The sequence below is a fragment of the Staurois parvus genome, unplaced genomic scaffold (genome assembly GCF_062004578.1).
Source record: "Staurois parvus isolate SC_StPar_1 unplaced genomic scaffold, SC_StPar_1.0 ptg000155l, whole genome shotgun sequence".
NCBI classification, from domain to species: domain Eukaryota; kingdom Metazoa; phylum Chordata; class Amphibia; order Anura; family Ranidae; genus Staurois; species Staurois parvus.
In genome coordinates this window covers 5,233,754-5,260,004 of record NW_028317951.1, presented here as the reverse complement: position 1 = coordinate 5,260,004, position 26,251 = coordinate 5,233,754, and the positions used below count along the sequence as shown (strand labels likewise).

Below are 26,251 nucleotides of genomic sequence, written 5' to 3'. Positions count from 1 at the left end.
GCAGCACACACCCCGGACGGACTAGCCTTGTGTAGAGTCCTGGTGAAGTGTAGAAGATCGCTCTGTACATAGCGGGCATCAGGACACGTCCTAGCAACTGTCACTTACTGCAGGTGAGCGGCTCATACAATGACACTGATATCTATGTAGGCAGAGGCTTGTATCCGGGGACTGGAGGACTTTACAGACTGCTAGAAGGATCTATAGGACGTTCTCTCCTGTGTACCTTACCTCCCGCTCAGCGTTCACTTCTGTGCCCCCCCGCCTCACAGCCCAGCTTTCACTTCTGTGCCCCCCCGCCTCACAGCCCAGCGATCACTTCTGTGCCCCCCGCCTCACTGCCCAGCGTTCACTTCTGTGCCCCCCTCCTCACAGCCCAGCTTTCACTTCTGTGCCCCCCGCCTCACCGCCCAGCGTTCACTTCTGTGCCCCCCGCCTCACCGCCCAGCGTTCACTTCTGTGCCCCCCGCCTCACCGCCCAGCGTTCACTTCTGTGCCCCCCGCCTCACCGCCCAGCGTTCACTTCTGTGCCCCCCACCTCACAGCCCAGCGTTCACATCTGTGCCCCCCGCCTCACAGCCCAGCGTTCACTTCTGTGCCCCCCCCCGCCTCACAGCCCAGCGTTCAGTTCTGTGCCCCCCCCAAACCACCCAGCGTTCACTTCTGTGCCCCCCGCCTCACCGCCCAGCATTAACTTCTGTGCCCCCCGCCTCACCGCCCAGCGTTCACTTCTCTGCCCCCCGCCTCACCGCCCAGCGTTCACTTCTCTGCCCCCCGCCTCACAGCCCAGCGTTCACATCTGTGCCCCCCGCCTCACAGCCCAGCGTTCACATCTGTGCCCCCCGCCTCACAGCCCAGCGTTCACTTCTGTGCCCCCCCGCCTCACAGCCCAGCGTTCAGTTCTGTGCGCCCCCCAAACCACCCAGCGTTCACTTCTGTGCTCACCGCCCAGCCTTAACTTCTGTGCCCCCCGCCTCACCGCCCAGCGTTCACTTCTCTGCCCCCCGCCTCACCGCCCAGCATTCACTTCTGTGCCACCCGCCTCACAGCCCAGCGTTCACTTCTCTGCCACCCGCCTCACAGCCCAGCGTTCACTTCTCTGCCCCCCGCCTCGCCGCCCAGCATTCACTTTTCTGCCCCCTGCCTCGCCGCCCAGCATTCACTTCTCTGCCCCCTGCCTCGCCGCCCAGCATTCACTTTTCTGCCTCGCCGCCCAGCATTCACTTTTCTGCCTCACCGCCCAGCATTCACTTCTCTGCCTCACCGCCCAGCATTCACTTCTCTGCCTCACCGCCCAGCATTCACTTCTCTGCCTCACTGTCCAGCATTCACTTCTCTGCCTCACCGCCCAGCATTCACTTCTCTGCCCCCTGCCTGCCTCACCACCCAGCGTTCACTTCTCTGCCTCACCGCCCAGCATTCACTTCTCTGCCTCACCGCCCAGCATTCACTTCTCTGCCTCACCGCCCAGCATTCACTACTCTGCCTCACCGCCCAGTATTCACTTCTCTGCCTCACTGCCCAGCATTCACTTCTCTGCCTCACCATCCAGCATTCACTTCTGTGCCTCACCGCCCAGCATTCACTTCTCTGCCTCCTTCCTGCCTCACCGCCCAGCGTTCACTTCTCTGCCTCACCGCCCAGCATTCACTTCTCTGCCTCACCACCCAGCATTCACTTCTCTGCCTCCTTCCTGCCTCACCGCCCAACGTTCACTTCTCTGCCTCACCGCCCAGCGTTCACTTCTCTGCCTCACCTCCCAGCGTTCACTTCTCTGCCTCACCACCCAGCGTTCACTTCTCTGCCTCACCGCCCAGCATTCACTTCTCTGCCTCACTGCCCAGCATTCACTTCTCTGCCTCACCGCCCAGCATTCACTTCTCTGCCTCACCGCCCAGCATTCACTTCTCTGCCCCCTGCCTGCCTCACCGCCCAACATTCACTTCTCTGCCTCACCGCCCAGCATTCACTTCTCTGCCTCACCGCCCAGCATTCACTTCTCTGCCTCACCATCCAGCATTCACTTCTGTGCCTCACCACCCAGCATTCACTTCTCTGCCTCACCGCCCAGCATTCACTTCTCTGCCTCACCGCCCAGCATTCACTTCTCTGCCTCACCATCCAGCATTCACTTCTGTGCCTCACCACCCAGCATTCACTTCTCTGCCTCACCGCCCAGCATTCACTTCTCTGCCTCACCATCCAGCATTCACTTCTCTGCCTCACCGCCCAGCATTCATGAATATTACTATGAGATTTATTGCTAATTGTCATATCTTTTTTTACCACAAGATGGTGATGCGTTTGGCAGTGCGATGCTTTTTTTGGATTTATTCACAGGATAGCTCGATTAGTATTTTCCTTAATTTGATTTTTGTAAGAGGTTTCCCAATTGTTAGTTTAGTTATAGTTATGAAATAATTTGATAGGGACAGGATATACTGTTGTGTTCCTGGGGTTTGTGTCCAGTTTTCCCTTCTGTTTCTGGTATCCACTTAATTAGAGAGATAGAGGAGGGGTTTCCATCTCCCTATAAATATGTGTGATGTCTTGATGCTGGCCACACCCCTGATGATGTCTGATGTCGAAATGTGTAGGGAGGAGCCAGAGCCTGTGAGATCATCGCGCACCGGAACGTAGCGGCCATCTTGTTGGTTTGAAACATACATGCTGTTTTGTACTTTATATGATGTATGTTTTTCTTACTGCGTTTAAGGCATTACAATTTATTTTAGTTACTACACTATGAGGATCCTTTTCATCTTTTGAATTGGACTGTCCTCTATGAGGATAATACTTTTTTAGGTTCATCCTTGAGTCCATTTAGTATGAAGATATGGATTTAATGAGTGCTTAGGTCTATGGCTTGTCCCTGGAGATCATACAGCGCATTTTAATCCATCCTTATGCAGGCGTCATTACCATCCAATAAGAGGCAGTGTATTTGGTGGTGGAGAAGGATTCTTCCAGTTTTGGAGTAAAGTAACCCCTGCCACCTTTGCACACACCCACAAATGCAAGCTCAGTCCAAATCTATTTTGCTGTGGGTGTGAGAGAGGAGGTTTCCATCCTACTGCTGGAACATAGTGCTGAGTCCATATAGCGCTGACAGCTGCTTTTGTTAATTAAGGAAATAGTTCATTTGGATCAGTTTGGTCCAGACTAACTATTTACAGTTCACACAGAAAGCACTTGGGTGCTCAGTACAAGTTCATGCTGAGCAGCCAAATCAAGCTTCGGTGTACGTTCCGTTAAAAGATAAGTTCACTGGAAAAAATATAAAATAAATGCACTTTTTTTTTTAAGGTAAAAAAATGTGCATTTACTTTTTCTTTTAGGAGCCTGGAAAGCATTACAGCAGCAATCAGCAGATCGCGGGTGCCATGCAGGACTCCTGCACACTGTCAGTGTAAACTGTCTGTCCATACATTGTATGGGTAGGCAGTTTCATACTGATAGGAAGAATTAATGGACTACCAGGGTGCTTAACAGTGCTGTGGTAGTTCATTGAGAACTACAAGCCAACATCCGCAAAGGATGTCAGTTGGTTCATTCTCAGAACTCTGTGAATGAATGATGCGGCCTTGTGGGCAGTGCCTCACGCTCTATTCAGAATTGATAGCTGGTACAGGGAACTTCTCCTTGCACTGCTGTCACACAGAGAGCTTGGATCGCTGAGCTGAAACGTGACATGTTTCCGAAGATGAATGTAAACCTTTAACCCTTTTGCTGCCAAAGCCTTTTTTGCGTTTTATGCACACATGTTTAAAAAAAACCCCTAAAAAACCATCAGTTTGGCATTGCGGAGGAGGTCTTGTGCTAGAATTATTGTACTCTTTCCCCCATGTGTGGCAATATATAACGTGTATAGCAATCGACACGTGCATATATATGTGGGAGTGGTTGGCCTCAAAAATTTTTGGGGGAGGAGTTTATGTGCTTGGGTGTAACTTTAATTATTTACAATTAGAAAAACATTTTTGTTCATCATATAGGGGACAAAAATCCCCTCTGTGATGAATGTTTGGTGACAAGTTCTCTTTAACCACTTGCCCTCCTGAGGATTTACCCCCCTTAATGAACATGCTTCTTTTTGTTACTCGGCGCTGCACTAATTCAACTGATAATTGCGCGGTCATGCAATGCTTTACCCAAACGGAATTTACGTCCTTTTTTCACACAAATAGAGCTTTCTTTCGGTGGTATTTTTCGCGCTATAAACAAAAAACTTTTGAAGAAAAACAATATTTTTTACTTTCGGCTATAAAAAATATATAGTAACCTCAAAGTTAGTTATAAATTTAGACCAAAATGTATTCTGCTACATGTTTTTGGTAAAAAATCCCACTAAGTGTATATTGATTGCTTTGTGTGAAAGTTATAGCGTCTACAAACTATGGTATAGATACTGCAATTTACGCCATATTTTTGCTATACAGCTCTGCATTAGTTTAACTGACAATTGCGCGGTCATGCAACAGGCTACATAAATGAAATTTATGTCCTTTTTTCACACAAATAGAGCTTTCTTTTTGTGGTATTTGATCACCTGTGCACTTTATTTTTGGCGCTATAAACAAAAAAAAGTTTGAGACTTTTTTTTTTTTTTTAAATAATTTCTCATTTCTGTCATAAAAAATATCCAAAAAAACCCCTAAAATTCCATCATAAATTTAGGCCAAAATGTATTCTGCTACATGTTTTTGGTTAAAAAAATCCCAATAAGTGTATATTTATTGCTTTGTGTGAAAGTTATAGCATCTACAAACTATAGATAATGAAATTTACACAGCTTTTACTTTCTGACTGCTCATCAAATTTCTTGAGGTGCTAAAATACCATGGTAGTCCAAACACCCCCAAAGGACCCCTTTTCGGAAAGTAGACACCCTAAGCTATCTGCTGAGAGGCATATTGAGTTCATGGAAGATTTATTTTTTCCCACAAGTTTCTGGAAAATGACAAAAACTTTTTTTTCTTTTTTTACACATAGTTGTCATTTAAATGATATATTCCTCGCACAAGCCATGGGTATATATGGAATTACACCCTAAAATACATTCTGCTACTTCTACCGACTATGGGGGTACCACATGTGTGAGGCTTTTTGGGAGCCTAGCCACATACAGGAGCCAATGACCACTTTGAAAGCCTGAAGGTGCGTGACTTCCTCATTTCACTTCTTCACTACCTATCACAGTTTGGAAGGCCATGAAATGCCAGGATAGCACCAAACCTCCCCAAATGACCCCTTTTTGGAAAGTAGACACCTCAAGGAATTTAAAAAGAGGCATGGTGAGTATTTTGCAGATCTAAATTTTTCTCACAAGGTTTTGAAATATAAAAATAGAAAAGAAAAAAGGTTTTGTTTTTTTTCTTCATTTTCCAAAAACTTGTGGCAACAAACGAGATCTGCAAAATACCATACTTCTTATCAAATTCCTTGGGGTGTCTACTTTCCAAAAAGTGGTCATTTGGGGGGGTGCTATCCTGGCATTTCAGGGTCTCCGAAACTGTGATAGGTTGTCAGGAAGTGTAATTAGGCAATAAAGCTCTTTGAAAGCCTGCAGGTGGTTATTGGATTTTGAGGTCCTGTACTTGGCTAGACTGCCAAAACGTCTCTCACATGTGGTACCCCCATACTCCGGAGAAGTAGCAGAATGTATTTTGGGGAGTAATTCCACATATACCCATGGCGTGTGTGAGCAATAAATCATTTAAGTGACCATTTTTTGTAAGAAAAAAAACACATTTTTTGTTTGTCATTTTCCAAACACTTGTGGTAAAAAAATAAATTCTTCTATTGATTCAACGTGCCTCTCAGCAAATAGTTTGGGGTGTCTACTTTCCAAAAAGGGGTCATTTTGGTGGGTGGGGGCATTTTATGCCCAGCATTAGAAGTTTATGCCACACATCATTCAATCTTCTAACTACCTGAAGACCAAACCTTTTCTGACACTGTTTACATGAAAAAAATCTGTATTTTTTGCTAGGAAATTAATTTAAACCCCACACATTATGTATTTTTTTAAAGCAAACACCCTAGTGTATAAAATGGTCGGTGCTGCAATTTTTTATGTCATATTGTACTCGCGCAGTGATTTTTTTCAAAAGCAATTTAGAAAAAAAACACTTTTTTTACTTTTAATGCACAAAAACACAATATATTGGCCAATTATTTGGTAAAATATAAAAGATGATGGTATGCCGAATAAATAGATACCAAACATGACATGCTTTAAAACTGCACATGCCCCGTGTAATAGCAATAAACTACATACATTTTTAATATCCATAGGCAACGTTTTAAAAGCCTTTATAAGCTACCATTTTAGATTTACAGAGGAGGTCTAGTGTTATAATTAATGCCCTTGATCGTGGCGATACCTCACATTCATGGTGCAACTGCTGTTTCCATACTGGGACAGGGTCAACGCTCAACGAACGCAGGTGCGCGGGGGGCGAGGGTACTTTTTTTTCCCTTTCTAGTTATTTTGATTTTTGTCATTATTTTTACACTGTCCCTTTTAATTAATTTATTTTTTTTATCCCTTTTAATGCTATCACAGGGAATGCAAATATCCCCTATAACTTCAGTGGGCATTGTTTTATATATTCTTTTTTGAGAAATCTGGGGTCTATCAGACTCTAGATAGCTCCTCTGCCCTTATATTATCTAATCAAACCAAGATCGGTGTGATCAGATGCTTTCCCAATTTACAAATGGCGCTGTTTATATCCTGCGAAACTGAAGTGATGAAATGCTCGTAGGTTCTGATTTCTTAGGCTATAGAGATGATTGGCACCACTCTGGTCTCCAATCGGCTCTATGGTCATCTAGCAGCAACACCGGCTGCATTCTCATGTTCCCCCGATGGCACGGGACTGCCTGAGAAGGCCGTGGAAGGCAGCGGGGGAGGGTTGCATTGTCTCTCGCTGCTTGTAAAAGCAATCCTGCAGCTAATGAGCCACTAGAATTGCTTTTACATGAAAGCTGATCGCCAGCTGAAAAAAATTATACCAGGATGATGCCTGCAGCTGTACGCGTCATCCTGGTATAACCGTTCAAAGTCCAGTGATGTACCAGTACTTCGCTGGTCCTTGTTGGGTATATATGCTATGGTTTTTTTTTTTTTGTATGTAGCCTGTGGACTGAATGAAAAAAAGAGATGAAATCTCTGCCAAAAAAAAAAATGTGTGGTATGCCCACCATCGAAATATACCGCCCTGCATCCACCCACTTCTAATGGTGGGCACACATTAGGTCACACGGTGCCACATGCGCCAGTTCCAAAATTGTACAAATGTCTAAATAGTGGCACGCTTGAATAAAAATTGTCCACGTATAAGTGGTATCCCATATGGAAAAAGGATGACACCAAGTCCCAAACTATCTTGCACTACTCCCCATGTAGTCTGGGCATCCGAGGGGCTCCACGTGATTATCTTTTCCCTCGTAAATCCGAAACTTATAAGTATAGCCTGTTGACCTCTCACAGGTCTTCTACATCTTGACCCCATATCTGGCACGCTTGCTGGGAAGAAGTTGTTTGAATGCAAGGCAGCCAGAAAAATGAATGAGGAACTCAGAATTTTTGCTGGGGAGTATAGACATCTGCTAATTTTTGGTTAAGGTGATTTACAAGGGGCTGAATTTTGTGTTGCTAGTCAAATTCAGGGTCACCTCAAGGACGACAGAGTGTATTGTCGTTGAAATGCATTAAACACATTATACTCTCATATCTATGCCTGGCCATGGCAGCAGAGAACACGGGCATATGATGAATGGTGTCTGTGGACCAATACAACCGCAATTCATTTTTTTTTAGTAATGCCCATGTTGAGGGTTAGGCCCAAAAAAATATAAATTCGGAAACCGTAATGAGTTTCCATGCGAATGGTCTGGCAAGGTTTGAATTTGGGTTGGCGGCGATACATTGTTGTGCATATAAAATGCTTTGATCCACAATCAAAGCATACAGATCTTCCGTGAAAAAGAGCTAAAAAAAAAACAAGGGGAGTAGTTAAATTTACTATTTCCACCTGAATTCTGGGTTGGGCAGTGAATGGGGGAAAGTACAGGTGCTGCAGAATTTGTGGGCTGCCAATTGGGATTTGCAAGCACATCCGGAAAGATACTAGGGGCTGTACGGGCCTGTGTGAGAATTCTTGGTGGTTGCGGGACAATACTTGTGCTCGCCACCGCACCAGCTTGTACTGCACTTATGGGACTCGCCAAGTCATACTACAGTGCTGGTATTATTATTGTACAGGATTTATATAATGCCAACAGTTTGCTCAGCGCTTTACAATATAACGGGAGACAATACAGCAACAATACAGTTCAATACAAGAGGGTTAGGAGGGCCTGATCCTGGGAGCTTACAATCTAAGAGCTATGTGAAAGACCAGGATGTACTAGACCGCTGGTGCTCGCCAGTTCACCAAAAGGTAGCGTGGCACTAGTACTGGCACTCTGCTGCATGTGAGAGTCATCAAAATTTACCGGCAAGTGCTAACAGAGATCAGGCCTGATACTACCAACACTGCGGTTTTGTTTGCAATGTATCAAGTGACAGTGACCTACTGACACTGCACTTGCTGGGGGAGAAGGGGGGGGTAAGCGTAGGGGCTAAACACAGGTGCTGGCAGGTGCCGGGGCTGATCCCGCTAACGCTGCGTTTTTGGGGACGCTATACTAATGTGAACGCTGGTATAGTGCTGATCTGATCAAAAGATATAGATCTATTCAGACACTATACTAGCAATGGAGGTTTATTGTGTAAGAGCGTGATCCTGGCAATTGAGGGGTTAAATGTGATTACTGGTGTACTGACTGGTAATCTGACGCCATCTGGGAGGGGCGTGAAAACCATGGGAGCACATATATGTATATATATGTGATTTTGCGCACCTGTGCCGCCCTGTAGCAGTATTTCTGCTATAGGGTGGTCAGGAAGTGGTTACATAAGCAGTTTGTGTTACGACGCACAAATTGGGCTTTCTTTTGGTGATATTTGATCGCCTGTGCATTTTTGTATTTTTTGCGCTATAAAAAAAAAGACAGACAATTTTGAGGAAAAAAACAATATTTTGGACTTTTTGCTATAAAACGTCCAGTAAAAAAATGTAAAAATCAAATTTCATCATAAATTTATGCCAAAATGTATTCTGCGACATGTGTTTGCTAAAAAAAAATCCCAATACGTGTAAATTAATTGGTTTACATGAAAATTATAGCGTTTACAAATAGTGGTATAGATACTGGATTTTTTTCTATATTAATAATAGTGACGATCAGTGACTTCTGGCGGCGATCAGCGAGTTATGGCGGGACAACGGCGGACATTCTGACACTGGGGGGGAACTGACTTGGGGTCACTGACATCCCCAGTGACACCAATACAGTGATTAGTGCAAAAAAAAACCCCACTGACACTGTACTAATGGCACTGGGGAGGAAGGGGTTAACTTTTGGAGACAATCAAAGGGTAAACTGTGTGAGGGGATTATTTTACTAGGGGGCAGGGGTGTGTACCACTCTGTTACAAACTGTTCCAAAAGGCTGTGTCGAGCGATTCCGGAACAGTGTGCTGAAAGCTGACAGGGAGGAGAGCTCCATTGAAAACAATGCAGCCTTCCTCCCCGTCAGTATTTGCTGGCACCTGTGGCCGCGATCGGTGCCTCGGGTAGGGCAGTCGCGCGCCTCGTGCGTAACCCCTACCCCGGAATGCAGGATCATGTTTATATACGTGATCCTGTGCACAGGGGCTGCCTTGTAGCAGTATATGTACTGCGGGCGGTCCCCTAGTGGTTAATGGGATATCCAGGGTCTTAAAGACCCTGTATGTCTCTTCTGTGCTCCACGGAATGTAATGCAGTGAAGATCACACTGCATTTGCCCATGGTCACTGACAACAGGGACCCGGAAGTGACGTCATACACATCACTTCTGGGTCAGTAACAAGATGGGGAGGAGAACGTGAAGACTGAGATTGAGCACGGCAATTACTATTTCAGGTCACAATTCCTCTCAACGTCCTTTTTGTCTCTTTCAGTCTGTTGATCATGTCGACAGCGCTTATGCAACATTTTCCCGGAAATTGTATAAGCCGTCATAACCTTTGATACTGTACCTTGTGACACGGCAAATAAATTGGCAACTTCAGTAACAGAGGCATGATCTAAGCAGACACCAACAATTTGCCCTCTTTGAAACTCAGTAAGTTCTGACACAACTATGCATTACTAGCAGTGAATGAGCAAAGTGAGGCTTTCCACCTGTTGACTCGGTGTCTCATCACGCAGCGGAAGCAAATGAATGTTAGATCACTTTGATGCAAAACATGTTGTCACTTTCACACCTGCAAATCATTTAGTGTTTCCATTTTTTTTATCTTCTAACCCCTGTGTGTGTGTGTATGTACAGTCAGGTCCATAAATATTGGGACATCGACACAATTCTAACATTTTTGGCTCTATACACCACCACAATGGATTTGAAATGAAATGAACAAGATGTGCTTTAACTGCAGACTGTCAGCTTTAATTTGAGGGTATTTACATCCAAATCAGGTGAACGGTGTAGGAATTACAACAGTTTGCATATGTGCCTCCCACTTGTTAAGGGACCAAAAGTAATGGGACAGAATAATAATCATAAATCAAACTTTCACTTTTTAATACTTGGTTGCAAATCCTTTGCAGTCAATTACAGCCTGAAGTCTGGAACGCATAGACATCACCAGATGCCGGGTTTCATCCCTGGTGATGCTCTGCCAGGCCTCTACTGCCACTGTCTTCAGTTCCTGCATGTTCTTGGGGCATTTTCCCTTCAGTTTTGTCTTCAGCAAGTGAAATGCATGCTCAATCAGATTCAGTTCAGGTGATTGACTTGGCCATTGCATAACATTCCACTTCTTTCCCTTAAAAAACTCTTTGGTTGCTTTTGCAGTATGCTTTGGGTCATTGTCCATCTGCACTGTGAAGCGGCGTCCAATGAGTTCTGAAGCATTTGGCTGAATATGAGCAGATAATATTGCCCGAAACACTTCACAATTCATCCTGCTGCTTTTGTCAGCAGTCACATCATCAATAAATACAAGAGAACCAGTTCCATTGGCAGCCATACATGCCCACGCCATGACACTACCACCACCATGCTTCACTGATGAGGTGGTATGCTTAGGATCATGTGCAGTTCCTTTCCTTCTCCATACTCTTCTCTTCCCATCACTCTGGTACAAGTTGATCTTGGTCTCATCTGTTCAGGATGTTGTTCCAGAACTGTGAAGGCTTTTTTAGATGTCGTTTGGCAAACTCTAATCTGGCCTTCCTGTTTTTGAGGCTCACCAATGGTTTCCATCTTGTGGTGAACCCTCTGTATTCACTCTGGTGAAGTCTTCTCTTGATTGTTGACTTTGACACACATACACCTACCTCCTGGAGAGTGTTCTTGATCTGGCCAACTGTTGTGAAGGGTGTTTTCTTCACCAGGGAAAGAATTCTTCGCTCATCCACCACAGTTGTTTTCCACGGTCAAATTAAAGCTGACAGTCTGCAGTTAAAGCACATCTTGTTAGTTTTATTTCAAATCCATTGTGGTGGTGTATAGAGCCAAAAATGTTAGAATTGTGTTGATGTCCCAATATTTATGGACCTGACTGTATGTATGTGTATGTATATATATATATATATATATATATATATACACACACACACAGTTCCTTGAAAAAGTATTCATGTGCCTTGAAATTTTCCACATTTTGTCATGTTACAACCAAAGGCATAAATGTATTTTATTGGGATTTTATGTGATAGACCAACACAAAGTGGTACATAATAGTGAAGTGGAAGGAAAATGAAGGAACATTTTTTACAAATAAATATGTGAAAAGTGTGGCATGCATTTGTATTCAGCCCCCCTGAGTCAATACTTTGTAGAACCACCTTTCACTGCAAATAAAGGTGCAAGTCTTTTTGGGGATGTGTCTACCAGCTTTGCATATCTAGAGGGTAAAATGTTTACCCATTTATACAAAATAACTCAAGCTCTGTCAGATTGGATGGAGAGCATCTGTGAACAACAATTTTCAATTAAGATGTTCAAAGCTTCGGATTTTTTTTAATAACCTAACCCTGTTTTAAACTTCTCCACAACTTTATCATTGACCTGTCTGGTATATTCCTTGGCCTTCACGATGCTGTTTGTTCACTAATATTCTCTAACAAACCTCTGAGGGCTTCACAAAACAGCTGTATTTATACTGATATTAAATTACTCATAAGTGGACTCTATTTACTAATTAGGTGACTTCTGAAGGGGGATGAATATAAATGCATGCCACATTTTTCAGATATTTATTTGTAGCAAAAATTGTGAAAACCATTTATCATTTTCCTTCCATTTCACAATTATGTTGGTCTATCACATACAATCCCAATCAAACTCATTTACATTTTTGGTTGTAACATGACAAAATGTGGAAAATTTCAAGGGGCATGAATACTTTTTCAAGGCAGACTGTATATCTCACTCACACTTCTGCCCTATCATTATTGTTGCACTTCTGCCCTATCGTTGTACTCATCACTTCCTGAAACCATATGCTGAAACAAACCCTCCAGTACACTGGGCCATGTGCCTTGAAGAGTAACACCAGAAATCCCATTCCCATTTTCCCCCTCACCCTTCTTCTGGTAACATCTGGAGGTATATCCCCCTAATCCTGGCCTACAATCCTCTAACCTCCACCCACACACCTACAGTAGCAATCCATTCCTTTGGAAGCAGCTGAAATCCACACATTCTGATTTCTATTCCTCTTCTTCCTAGGAGTCACCCCCCCCTTTCTCATGTACCCTCTGAAGCACCTGTTCAGTCTAGATCAGGGGTGGGCAAACTTTTTGACTTGAGGGCCGCAATGGGTTCATATATTGGACCCGGGGGCCGGACCAAGAGTAGATGAATGATGTGTATGTGTCATCCATAGTAAGTATAGTAATATTCCCCCATAGTAAGCATAGTAATTAATCCCCCATATAGTAATTCATCCCCCATATAGTAATTCATCCCCCATATAGTAATTCATCCCCCATAGTAATTCATCCCCCATAGTAATTCATCCCCCATATAGTAATTCATCCCCCCATAGTAATTCATCCCCCATAGTAATTCATCCCCCATATAGTAATTCATCCCCCATATAGTAATTCATCCCCCCTATAGTAATTCATCCCCCATAGTAATTCATCCCCCCTATAGTTATTCATTCCCCCTATAGTAATTCATTCCCCATATTAAGTCCCCAAGTCCCCCCTGTGTCAATTCGCTTACCTTTGCTCCGCGCGTTCCTCTCGCCGTGTTCCCGCGCCGTTCCGGTGTAGCATGAAAATCTGTCTCCTATGAGGATCTGTCCCCCTCGACGTATCTGCGCATGTGCCAGTTTCAGGCATTAGCAGCCGATCGGCGATCTCCGGCACATGCGCAGATACGCCGAGGGGGACAGATCCTCATAGCTCCGCGGGCTGGATTAAAAGGTCCGCCAGGCCGTATACGGCCCGCGGGCCGTAGTTTGCCCATTGCTGGTCTAGATCAAGCTCACCTCTGTCAATGACTGTTTTATCTCCAACTCCTTTAATCTACTTGCTGTTATTGAAACCTGGCTTCAGGAATCTGCCTCTCCAGCTGCCCTCTTCCATGGTGGTCTCTGCTGGACTCACTGACCCACACACAGTGGACAAAGGGAGGTGGAGTTGGAATCCTTCTTTCCCCTCAAAGAACTTTTCAGGTTCTTCCCTCACCTCTCTTACTGTCCCTCTCATCTTTTGAAGCTCACTGTATTTGTCCCTTTTCTCCACTTTCTCTGAGGATTGATGTGATCTGTTTGCCCTTTGGATTGGTATCAAGCTTCCTTGATGACTTCTCTGCCTGTGTGCTCTACTTTATTTCCTCTGAAATACATACTATAATTCTTGGTGACTTCAACATCTGTGTTAATTTGTCACCAGGATCGCCTCAACTGAATGGTTTCCTGTCTCCCTGGTGCCAGGGTTCGGCATGTGGTGAACCGGGTTGATAAATTACTAGGAGGGGCTGGGCATGACCCAGATGTTTTGGTCCATGTTGGAACCAATGACAGAATATATGGAAGGTGGAGGCTCCTTAAGAATCAATTTAAAGAACTAGGCTGCAAGTTGAAGGGAAGGACCTCAAAGGTGATATTCTCTGAAATATTACCTGTACCATGAGGAACTCAGGAAAGTCAGGGGGAGATTAGAGAACTCAATGCATGGCTGAAGGCCTGGTGTAAGAGGGAAGGATTACTAGCACTGAGCTGACTTTTCACTGGGGGGGCACCTTTATGCTAGAGATGGTTTGCACCTAAATGGAAGGGGGTCTGCTGTGCTGGGGGAGAGATTTATGGGAAGGCTGGAGGAGTATTTAAACTAGGATCGAGGGGGGAGGGAGAATTAAATTATAGTGGAGTAGACAGATCAGACAGGGGTCAGTACTTATTGGTGGGTGGAATGGGGAAAGATGGGGGGAAGGCTATGCAGATGATAAGAAGGTTCCCATGTTACAAACAACCAGTGGAATTGGTACCATTTGTATGAAAATAAAAATATGCAAAATACGTGTGAACAAGGTGTCAATGAATTAAAGTGTTTGTTAACCAATGCCAGATGTCTGCCAAGCAAAATAGGTGAGTTGGAAGCTTTAGTGCATGCAGAGAACTATGATTTAATTGGTATTGCTGAATCTTGGCTTCATCCTTCACATGGCTGGGCCATTAATATTCCTGGCTATGTTCTCTTTCGGAGAGACAGGGTAATTAAGAAAGGTGGTGGTGTCTATCTCTATGTGAGAAGTGATCTCAGCGAGTGTGAAAAAGGACCTAGTTGATGGAGAGTGTGATGAGGCTGAAGTATTATGGGTGGAACTGCACATGGGGGTGCGTACTACAAAGGTAATCATTGGAGTTTGTTATAGGTCTCCCAGTGTTAATAAGGAGGTGGAGACTCAGCTCCTTGCACAGATCGAAAGGGCTGTGACAGTGATAATAATGGAGGATTTTAACTACCTGAAAATTTACTGGAGTAATGGTACTGCAGGAACAGTTAAAGGGCAAACATTTTTAAACCTACTACAGGACAATTTTATGGCACAGTTCATAGGGGCCCCAACTAGGAATGATGCTCTGCTGGACCTGGTAATCTCAAACCATGCAGAGCTTATTAAGAAAGTCCATATAAAAGAACATCTGGGTAGCAGTGACCATAACATGATTTCATTTATTGTTAGCTGTAAACAGCGAGCGGGAAAAATAAAACCGCTCAATTTTAAGAGAGCTAATTTTCCAAGGCTTAGAGCTGCTCTTCAAGACTTAGACTGGCAGGGAATATTGGCATCAATGAACACAATACAGAAATGGGAGTTCTTCAAAAAGACTGTATGTGAACACACTGCAAAATATATTCCCATGGGCAACAAGTTTAAAAGGCTAAAAATCAAACCTACGTGGCTTACAGCCAAAGTTAAAAAAGCTATAGATAATAAGAAAAGAGCTTTCATTAAGTATAAAAATGAAGGAAAGCTATCATTTTTTTAAAAATTACAAAGAATATAACAGAATATGCAGAAAGGAAATAAAGGCCGCAAATATTGAAAACGAACGACAGATTGCAAAAGATAGCAGGACCAACCCCAAAAAAGTCTTGAAATATATTGATAGTAAAAAGGTTCGGTCCGAGCATGTAGGCCCTTTACAAAATAATCTAGAGGGGGTCACTGGGGACAAAGAGAAGGCAAATTTATTAAATACCTTCTTCAGCTCTGTGTATACAAAGGAGTATGGGGGAGCTCTTGTCCATAATGAGCATGGTATTGACACAGCTCCAGATGATCCACAACTGATATGATCCAAAAATATTTAGACAGAATAAAGGTGACTAAAGCACCTGGACTGGATGGCATATGCCCACGGGTCCTTAAAGAATTGAGCTCTCTCATTTCAAAGCCATTGTTTCTAATTTTTAGGGACTCTTTAATGACTGGCATAGTACCACTGGATTGGAGTAAGGCCAATGTGGTGCCTATATTTAAAAAGGGGTCAAAATCCTTACCAAGTAATTATAGACCTGTTAGTTTAACTTCTCTAGTTGGGAAGATACTGGAGAGTTTAATAAAAGACCACATAGATGAGTTCTTGCTGGAAAAAAATATTTTAAGCAACAGACAGTATGAACTCATGAAAGACAGAAGTTGTCAAACAAATCTGATTTCTTTTTATGAGGAGGTGAGCAAAACCTTGGACAGAGTGGTGGCGGTGGACGTGGTATACTTGGATTTTGCAAAAGCTTTTGACACAGTTCCCCACACACGGCTAATGTGTAAGGTTCCAGTCTTTGCAGATGACACCAAACTGTGCAGTGGAATAACTTCCTTACAGGATGTCTCCAACTTACAAGCTGACATCAATGTACTATTTAATTGGGCAACTATGTGGCAAATTATTATTATTATACAGGATTTATATAGTGCCAACAGTTTGCGCAGCGCTTTACAATATAAGGGGGACAGTACAAGTACAATACATTTCAGTACAGAAGGAATATGAGGGCCCTGCTTGTGGAGCTTACAATCTAAAAGAAGAGGGAGGTGATACAAAAGGTGATAGCTGCGGGGGATGATCTGGTGGAGGTGATTCAAGTACAGTTCTTAGGTGGAGGTGGGGTAGGCTTCCCTGAAGAAGTGAGTTTTCAAAGATCGCCTGAAGGCAGACAGGGTGGGGACTAACAAGACATGCTGTGGTAGGGATTTCCAGAGGATGGGAGAGGCTCTAGAGATGTCCTGGAGGCGAGCGTGGGAGGAGGTGATGAGGGAGCTAGAGAGGAAGATATCTTGGGAGGAGCGGAGTGGGCAATTTGTGCGGTATCTGCGGATGAGGTTGGCGATGTAGCTAGGGGCAGTGTTGTGGATGGCTTTGTAAGCTGTGGTTAGTTGTTTGAATTTTATACGTTGGGTTAGTGGAAGCCAGTGAAGGGATTGGCAGAGAGGGACAGCAGTCGCTGATCGGTTGGTAAGGTGTAGGAGTCTAGCAGCAGCATTCATAATAGACTGAAGGGAGGATAGCCTGTGTAATGGTAGACCAGTGAAGAGGGCGTTGCAGTAATCAAGGCGGGATATAACCAAGGCGTGGATAAGTTGTTTTGTGGTATCATTGGTCAGAAAGGGGTGGATTTAGGAAATGTTCCGGAGGTTGAGGTGGCAGGATTTAGCCAGTGATTGGATGTGGGGCCCAAAGGAGAGGTCAGAGTCTAGGATTACGCCTAGCACCCTGCCATGAGGGGAAGGACCAATGGTTGTGCTGTTGATCTTAATGGTAAAGTTGTGAGTGGGGGATCAGGGAGGAGGAAATATTACAAGCTCAGTTTTTGAAAGATTGAATTTGAAGGTAGTGATGTGACATCCATGCTGATATGTCGCTTAGTAGATTTGTGATACATGAGGAGATTGAGGTGGTGAGCTGGGGAGCGGAGATCTGGGTGTCATCAGCATATTGGTGGTATTGGAAGTCTTGGGAGATTATCAGTTGGCCCAAGGAGGAGGTATAGAGAGAGAAAAGAAGGGGCCCAAGGACAGAACCTTGGGGTACCCCCAACAGGAAGAGGAGCGGAGGAGGAGGAGTTGTATGTGACACTGAAAGTGCGCTGAGATAGGTAAGAGGAGAACCAGGAGAGAGCAGAGTCACGGAGGCCGATGGAGTGGAGTTTACTGAGGAGGAGCAGGTGTTCGACTGTGTCAAAGGCAGCAGAAAGGTCAAGGAGTATGAGTATGGAGTAATGGCCATTAGTTTTTTAAGGGAAAGAAGTGGAATGTTATGCAATGGCCAAATCAATCACCTGACCTGAATCCGATTGAGCATGCATTTCACTTGCTGAAGACAAAACTGAAGGGAAAATGCCCCAAGAACATGCAGGAACTGAAGACAGTGGCAGTAGAGACCTGGCAGAGCATCACCAGGGATGAAACCCGGCATCTGGTGATGTCTATGCGTTCCACACTTCAGGCTGTAATTGACTGCAAAGGATTTGCAACCAAGTATTAAAAAGTGAAAGTTTGATTTATGATTATTATTCTGTCCCATTACTTTTGGTCCCTTAACAAGTGGGAGGCACATATGCAAACTGTTGTAATTCCTTCACCGTTCACCTGATTTGGATGTAAATACCCTCAAATTAAAGCTGACAGTCTGCAGTTAAAGCACATCTTGTTTGTTTCATTTCAAATCCATCGTGGTGATGTATAGAGCCAAAAATGTTAGAATTGTGTCGATGTCCCAATATTTATGGACCTGACTGCAAGTGCAATGATATTGAGAGGGCAGAAGTGAGGGTGATATGTACAGGTTGTGGGGTGGATGGGTAAACAAGAGAGAGTTTGAGAAGAGAGGGTATTATAGCAACAAAGAGAGTTAGCAAGAGCATGCTGGAGAGAGGAGAAATAACAAAGGAAGGCTGACGGAATAGAGGTAAGAGAGGGGAGAGCACATGCAATCTACTTGAGTTGGAGCACTAATGTGTTTGTACTTGCCTTAGTCAAAGTGCCGTGTTTAGGCAATCGTTCAATTAAGAGCTAATAAATGACACCTGGTGGAGGGGTTCTGCCCTTAACAAATTGCAAGCAGGATGGACACAAGATAAGGCAAGGTGTTTGATCTCAGCTAAGGCACTATGAGGCTAAGGTCACTTAATACAAGCAAGTATACACAGTAGTTAAAAAAAAAAAATCTAACAAAGCAGATAATTTCAGGCATGCAAAGTAATTTAGCGATTGAGAGAACAGTGGAAGCAGTGGTTAATAAGGGCAAATGAGGTTTAATGTTGATAAATGTAAGGTTATGCACTTGGGGACTAAGAATATGCATGCATCATACATGCTAGGGGGGGAATCAATGGTGGAGAAGGATCTGGGAGTACTGGTAGATCACAAGCTTAATAATGGCATGCAATGCCAAGCTGCAGTTTCTAAAGCGAGGAAAATCCTCTCTTGTATTAAAAGAGGTATAGACTCCCGAGAGAGATATCTTATTACCCCTGTACAAATCATTAGTAATACCTCATCTGGAATATGCAGTTCAGTTTTGGGCACCAATTCACAAAAAAGAATATTAGGGAACTGGAGAAAGTACAGAGAAGGGCAACCAAACTGATAAGAGGCATGGAGGAGCTCAGCTATGAGGAAAGATTAGAGGAAACAAATTTATTTTCTCTTCAGTAGAGGAGATTAAGGGGGGATATGATCAACATGTATAAATACATCAGTGGTTCATATAGTGAACTCGGTGTAGAGTTATTCACCCTGCGGTCATCACAGAGGACAAGGGGGCACTCTTTACGTCTGGAGGAAAAGAAATTTAATCTCCAAACACGGAAAGGTTTCTTCACAGTGAGAGCTGTAAAAATGTGGAATAGACTCCCTCAAGAGTTGGTTCTGGGCAGCTCAGTGGATTGCTTTAAAAAAGGCCTGGATTGTTTCTTAGATACACAGAATATAACTGGATACTAACATTTATAGGTAAAGTTGATCCAGGTAATATCTGATTACCTCTCGGGGGATCAGGAAGGAATTTTTTTCCCCTGCAGGAGCAAATTAGATCAGGCTTTGCTGGGTTTTTTTGCCTTCCTCTGGATCAACTGTGGGTATAGGATTTTAGCTTCAGTCAGACTAACTATGTAACTATGTTAATTGTGTCTACGTCTCAAGTCTCCTCAGTCTAACTTCCTCTTTTGTCATAATGTAACAGACATACACTTCTACTCACGCAGATGTCAACACCCTTGACCTTGAATGCTACCACCTCTGCACTGCTTGCAGCCTCTCCAAGCTCCTTTTCATCTCTTTGGTCACATCCCTCACATATTCATGCTCTCCCTATGTTTAGCCCATTATCCCTCCAACTGGCAAACAGTTATCCATAGGAATTTTTCACTTTAACCCTTTTCTTTTCTATTCTGCAACAGACTATCTCTAGGAAAAAAAACACCTCTATCCTGCCCTGACATGGCCACTTCTGTCTCCAACAGCTCTCTGTCATCCTTCTTGAACATGCTCACTACACACAGATATCAGACCCTGACTGCTACAAATTCAGCACCAGAAGTCTCAAAAGACCTAACTTGTGAGCGACTGTGAAATAAAATGAAATCCCAACAAACATCCAGTCAAATCTTCATCATTTACTCATAAATAGTAATGCAGTTTTAAAGTGGAGTTCCACCCAATAGGGGAAGTTCTGCTTTAATACTTTGTCCTCCACTCCTCATTAAGGATTGGCACCTTTGGGGAGCGGGTACCCGAATTTGAAAGCGCAGCACTACTCGCGCATGCACAGTGGGCACCCGACTGTGAAGCCGCAAGCTGTCATAGCCGGGTGCCCACACTGAAGATGCCGCACCAGGGAGAGAAGAAGGCCGGTGAAACCAGCAGTGGTGAGGACACAGCTGGACCAAGGGACAGGTAAGTGGCTGTATTATTACAGTTTTTGTAGCTGCTGACTTTTTTTTTCCAGCTGGAACTCCGCTTTAAGTCACTAAACCAGCTACAACTTTACTGATTACTTTGGGCAATAGAGGTAGATTATATTCAAAACATTTATTTACAAAATTGTAATATGTATACTTTCACAAATATTAAATTTTTTTTGCAAAATGGTAAATAAATATGTTCACTTTGATAATGTATGCTGCTTCACCGTCTGACACCCGTGAACTGGACAGGAAGTAAATCAATATCCAAGTATTTGGGACACAGTGATAAAACTGCAACAGATGTTCTTAACCTACCTCACTGTTACATTTATTTTTATTTTTGTTGGCACCCAAAAAATAGGAGGTTGGGAATACCCTGGCCTTGCATACTTAATGAAGCATTTTTTTTCGCTGTGTGCATATTTTCTTGCACGCTTCCTATAATACATAATTACAGTAAACCTGTTGCAAAGCTGAGTTCAGTAGATCAGCAAATGTGGACAATAGAAATTATATGTAAGCTTAGCCCTATGCATTTGTGACATCACTGACCAATAAGTTCAGTGGACTCTGTTTGCATGACCTATGCCTCATAGTAGAGGCATCTTCCATGGAGCTGTGAGTTTCATGTGATTTTCTCTTTTGTGGAAAATTTATGTGAAAATGTTTTAGATGCTGTGAGAGTGAGCGACAGTATTATTTGGATGTCCCAGTATTTGTTATTACTAAAGGAAACACTTTTTTTGTTTTTGGACAGAGTGGAGATGGATTAGGACACCTCATGTACACTGCTGCTCCTAAGCTTGAGTTTAGGAGCTTTTGGCTTTTTTCTGCCAAAGCCCCTGAACTCAACTCAGGAAAAGCCTATGTGTCCATGTACACATAGGCTCTTACCAGAGTTTAGGAGCAGTAAAGTTTAGGGGCAGTTAAACATTCCTCTCCTGAATGCAGAAGAATAGCATTAAAGCGGAGCTCCACCCAAAAGGGGAAGTTCCGCTTTAAAGGACTGCTCCCCCGCTCCCCATTAAGGATTGGCACCTTTGGGGGGTGGGGGGGGGAGCAGGTACCCAAATTAGACAGGTACCTGCTCCCACTTCTGGTCCAATCGCCTAGGCGATCGGAAACGGAAGGTGTCCTCCCTCCCTCCCTGTAGTCTTTTGGGATACGTGACAGGTCCATGAAGACTACAGGACCATTCATGAAGCGCAGCGCTACTCGCACATGCGCAGTGGGTACCCGGCTGTGTAGCCCCAAGCTATCAAAGTCGGGTGCCCACACTGAAGATGCCGGCCTCCTGGAATACAGGATGGCCGGTGAAACAGGCTGCAGGGGACACACCGCGGGACCCAATGGACAGGTAAGTGGCTATTTTTTAAAAGTCAGCAGCTACAGTTTTTGTTGCTGCTGACTTTTATTTTTTGACAGCGTGAGTGGAACTCCGCTTTAAGGAGAGGAGCATTTTGGCCCAAAAATGCTAAACGCGGCAAAAATGTGTCTAAACGCTAGCTACATTTAGCACTTGAGCATTTAATCATGTCAATTGAAAATACTCTGGCCAATCAAATGAATAAGCGTCCAAGCTCTAAACACGGGACCACATTTCATGCGTTTTTGCCATGTTTAGCATTTTTCTACTGCCAGGAGAGCTAAACATCTAGGGGAGTGTCCATGAGACTAGGGTTTTATTGCTGTCTGTGCCCCCAGTAGAGAGCTTCACCCTCTATATTTGTCCTGTTTACCATTATCATTGAAACAAAAACCCCAAATTGTGGGTTGTCCCCAAAAAAGTAATAGAGGGGAAATTTTCTAGTGGGGACCAGGGACGGACTTACCATTTGGAAACTCGGGCACTGCCCAAGGGCCCGGAGTCAGTAGGGGTCCCCATGAGATCTTTTTTGAGTTTGGGCAAGGACACAGGGGCCCCATGATCCCCTATTGCCCGGGGGCCCCATGAGTTGTCAGTCCGCCCCTGTTGGGGACACTAGTTCTGAGGACCTGTGGGCCCCCAAGGAATTTCCTTATAAACTGTAGGGATTTTCCCTCACTTCCAGGTTTTGACTATGGGACAAGAAGTGAAGGTAAATTTCCCCAGTGGGACACAGATAGCTAAAAATAAACTGACCATTGTTATAACCTTCCCTTACTCTATCCAAATTAAAAAAAGTTTTACCTATAGTTCTACCTTAAGTGATAGCAAAGATGCAGGACTACTTTACTTTGCTAAATAAACCACCTCTACTCCTTTTGTATATTGTTCACTCTGTAAAGTAAATGTAAGAAAGATAAAGCTGTAAGCTCTTATTACCCTTATTACATGCTAGTCCAAATCTTTTTTTTTTTTTTTGCACATGGTTGGGTGTTTAAAGTGAAGACAGCCTAACTGTATTTACTAGCAGACACATTACAAAGTGAACTTTTACTTTAGTAAACCAGTCCCAATGTAATATGTGATCAAAAGTAGCCAGATGAAAGACATTGTCTCATTTACAAAAACTGAAAGGATCGACAGGGGTCAAATCTTGCATTAGCTCAGTGTTTAATCTCATTTTGTTCTAGCTAATTCATATTGTCTACGATTTATCAAGTTCTTATTGTCTTTTAATTTTCAGGTAATGGACCATTTGATAGAAGATCTGACATGCTCAGTTTGTTTCAACATATATGATGACCCTCGACTTCTAAAATGCTCACATACATTTTGCAAAAACTGTTTGGAAAATATAATCAGGTCCTCTGATAGCTATTTTTGGAGAATTTCTATTGGGGCGCTAAAATGTCCAACCTGCAGAGGGATTACAGATGTCTCAATAGGGGTTCATACTCTGCCTATAAATTTTGCCCTCAAATCCATTGTCGAAAAATTTAAAATCAACAACCGATTCAGTGTTCGAACCTGTCCAGAGCATTTTGGAAACCAGTTAAAATTGTTTTGTCTGAAAGATAGAAAGATAATCTGTGATCAGTGTTGTGAGGTAGGACAGCATCAGGACCATTCTACTGAAGAACTAGAAAGAGCCTACAGAAAAGAACGAAAGACAGCTTCTAAACTGTTGGCTATTCTCCGTGAGAAGAATTTCACAGGTGTATCCACAGTCATCAAAGCGCTAGAAGAACAGCTGGAGGAATGCAAAACAATTATTCAAGAAGATAAGAAGGAAGTGGTCAACTTTTTTGATAAAACAATTGATATGTTTGAGAAGAAGAAACAAGATCTTCTCACTGCCCTAAATGATCTTAATCAAAAAATAGTTGACATTTATGCTCCAAAAATAGAGTCAATGAGACAAATACAAGATGAAGAACTGGATCTTATATCTTTGACCAGTACCACACAAGATGAAGAATCTCCCTTTGCATACTTAGACAATATCCATACCATAGAAAAAGGTATGAAAGCTTTAAAAAAGCAGCAACTAATTTCTGTTCAGGCTGTTCAAATATGTCCCAGGGTTGAGCAGATATTAAAGGATCAGTGGTATAAAACCAGCATTATTGATGCACATAGACAACCCACTCCAAAATTTGAATTCAGGTGCCATGCCACACGTACTTTTAACTTTTCATTCACATGGACTTTGTTTGTGATGCTTTTATTTTTTTCTCTATTGGCATTGCTCTGTTTGGTCTATCCAGATATACCGTTTACATTTACAAATTTGTGTGGAAACTACATTTTGAAAATTATGGAACCAGTTCTCGGATGTTTTGGGAATCAGATCTTTACAGTCCAGTCAACTTCCCAGAGAATGACAAAACCATTTCTTGACTTTATTTCCTATTTATATTCTTTACCCTGCACATACTTTTATTGAATTGTACAATCTCACACATAAATACATGTGCTTCGGTGATTCAACTCCAATGACTTTAGTATGGTCTGGCTATACAAAAATCAGAGAAATACATAGGCTGCCACTGTAGACCTCCTTGTTACATAGTTAGTCTGGCTGAAAAAAGACAAAAGTCCATCCAGTTCAACCATAAAAAAAAAAAAAAAAAAGTTATAATCCTATACACAAAATTGATCCAGAGGAAGGCAAAAAAACCCAGCTAGGGGAAAAAATTCCTTCCTGATCCTTGTGAGAATGCTAGTTCCCTTGCCGTCCCATTAGCATCTATACTTTGAATCGCAAGTGGACATGGAACAGGCTTGCAAGTTAGAAAGTCAGCTTGAAGATCAAGCTAACCTATAAAGTACAGCTGTCATTAAGATGAACATTAAAAAACAGCAGCACTTTTAAAGTAGAAATAAGCATTCTATACTGCCTGCGGTACTTTAATTATTTTAAAGTGTCAATAATATAAGCATTTTAAATAATTTGCAGTTCTATAATGTACATTTGTTAGTAACATAGGCATTCTAAACAATCTACAGTACTTTTAGAATTAGAACTCTAGCCTTTCATTCTCGGCAGGTAGGCTTTTATTGCAATTGAAAATCTGTAGATCTCTTCTACAATAAAAACATCTTACCTGCCTGCAAGCAATGTTTCTTTATCAATGTAGCCAGGACTGCAATTGTACTGCTCCTTGTACTTTCTCAGGATTCCACAGTGTCCGGATGAAGCAAGATGGCAAAAGATGCAAACCTGGAGGAATGAGTGAAGTACCAAAACGGAGATCACATCTCTGAAGCAGAATTTAGTTCTGTTTTAAAAGTGAAATTCCAGCCGTTTTTGTGTTTATTAAAAGTCAGCAGCTACAAAAACTATAGCTGCTGACTTTTAATAAACATACACTCACCTGTCCCAGGGTCCACCGATGTTCTCTCCCACGCCGTCCCTTCTCTCCTGCACGACACCGGCATCTCAACTGTGGGCACCAGGCTGTGACAGCTTGCAGCTTCACAGCCCGGTGCCCACTGCGCATGTGCGAGTTTGTGCTGCGCCTCCTAATTTGTCCGGCAGTCTTCTGGGACCTGTGAAAGTTCCCTAGGAGACTGCGGGAGGGAGGAAAGTGCCGAGCTGCAAAGTGAACCGGAAATGGGAGAGGGTACCTGTCAAAAACAGGTATCTGCTCCCCCCCAAAAGGTGCCAAATATGGCAGTAGATGGGGGGGAGGTAAATAAGCAGAGCTTCTTCTTTTGAGTGGAAGTTTGCTTTAAGTACTGTCAATAACACAAGCATTCTAAACTGTCTGCAGTACTATGATTGTAGACCTTTTAAAAATCCTGCAACTTTAGAATATATTTACAGTTAGTACTTGCTTCACCAAGAACATGTGCCACTATCTTTATGACTTGTGTAATAATTATGTATTTGAGCTACTATTATACTGCCTTTATCTTACTAAGATATTACTTTAAAAAGCCTCATCTTTTATTAGCATTTCATTTTTTCAGACAATGGTACAGTATAATTAACATTATACAGATTTGTCTGGTAATTACCAGTCTATACTTGGCACAGCCAATGTGAAAAGTAGAAATATTGGGCAGTGCAGTGCCAAATCTTCCTAGTGATAAATTCTCATGGGCTGTGCAATATCACATAAAATCATATAATAAAGTGAATTAGGTGGACATGTGTGTATCCTATGCGTTTATGTCCAAACATAGAACATGTGTAGAACGTATGCATTTATGTCATAACAAAATATCTAGAACAATACTTAAACTAAATATTATAACAAAATATGTTCAGTGGGAATGTGTGTATCATACGCGTATATGTCAAATATAGAATTATGTGTAAAATAAATGCATTTAACTCATCACCATA

General features: G+C 43.0%; 1 protein-coding gene across 1 annotated transcript; it reads left to right on the top strand.

Moving 5' to 3' along the window:
* On the top strand, nucleotides 1–26,251 carry TRIM59 (tripartite motif containing 59). Its single transcript, XM_089675443.1, has 2 exons — nucleotides 1–113; nucleotides 23,141–26,251. Exon 2 carries the CDS (start codon nucleotides 23,144–23,146, stop codon nucleotides 24,341–24,343), a length of 1,200 nt encoding a protein of 399 aa, XP_089531569.1. The 5' UTR covers nucleotides 1–113; nucleotides 23,141–23,143; the 3' UTR covers nucleotides 24,344–26,251.

Bases quoted from the DNA above. Each gene is read 5' to 3' on its own strand.
- TRIM59 (XM_089675443.1), top strand. From the start codon at position 23,144: ATGGACCATTTGATAGAAGATCTGACATGCTCAGTTTGTTTCAACATA.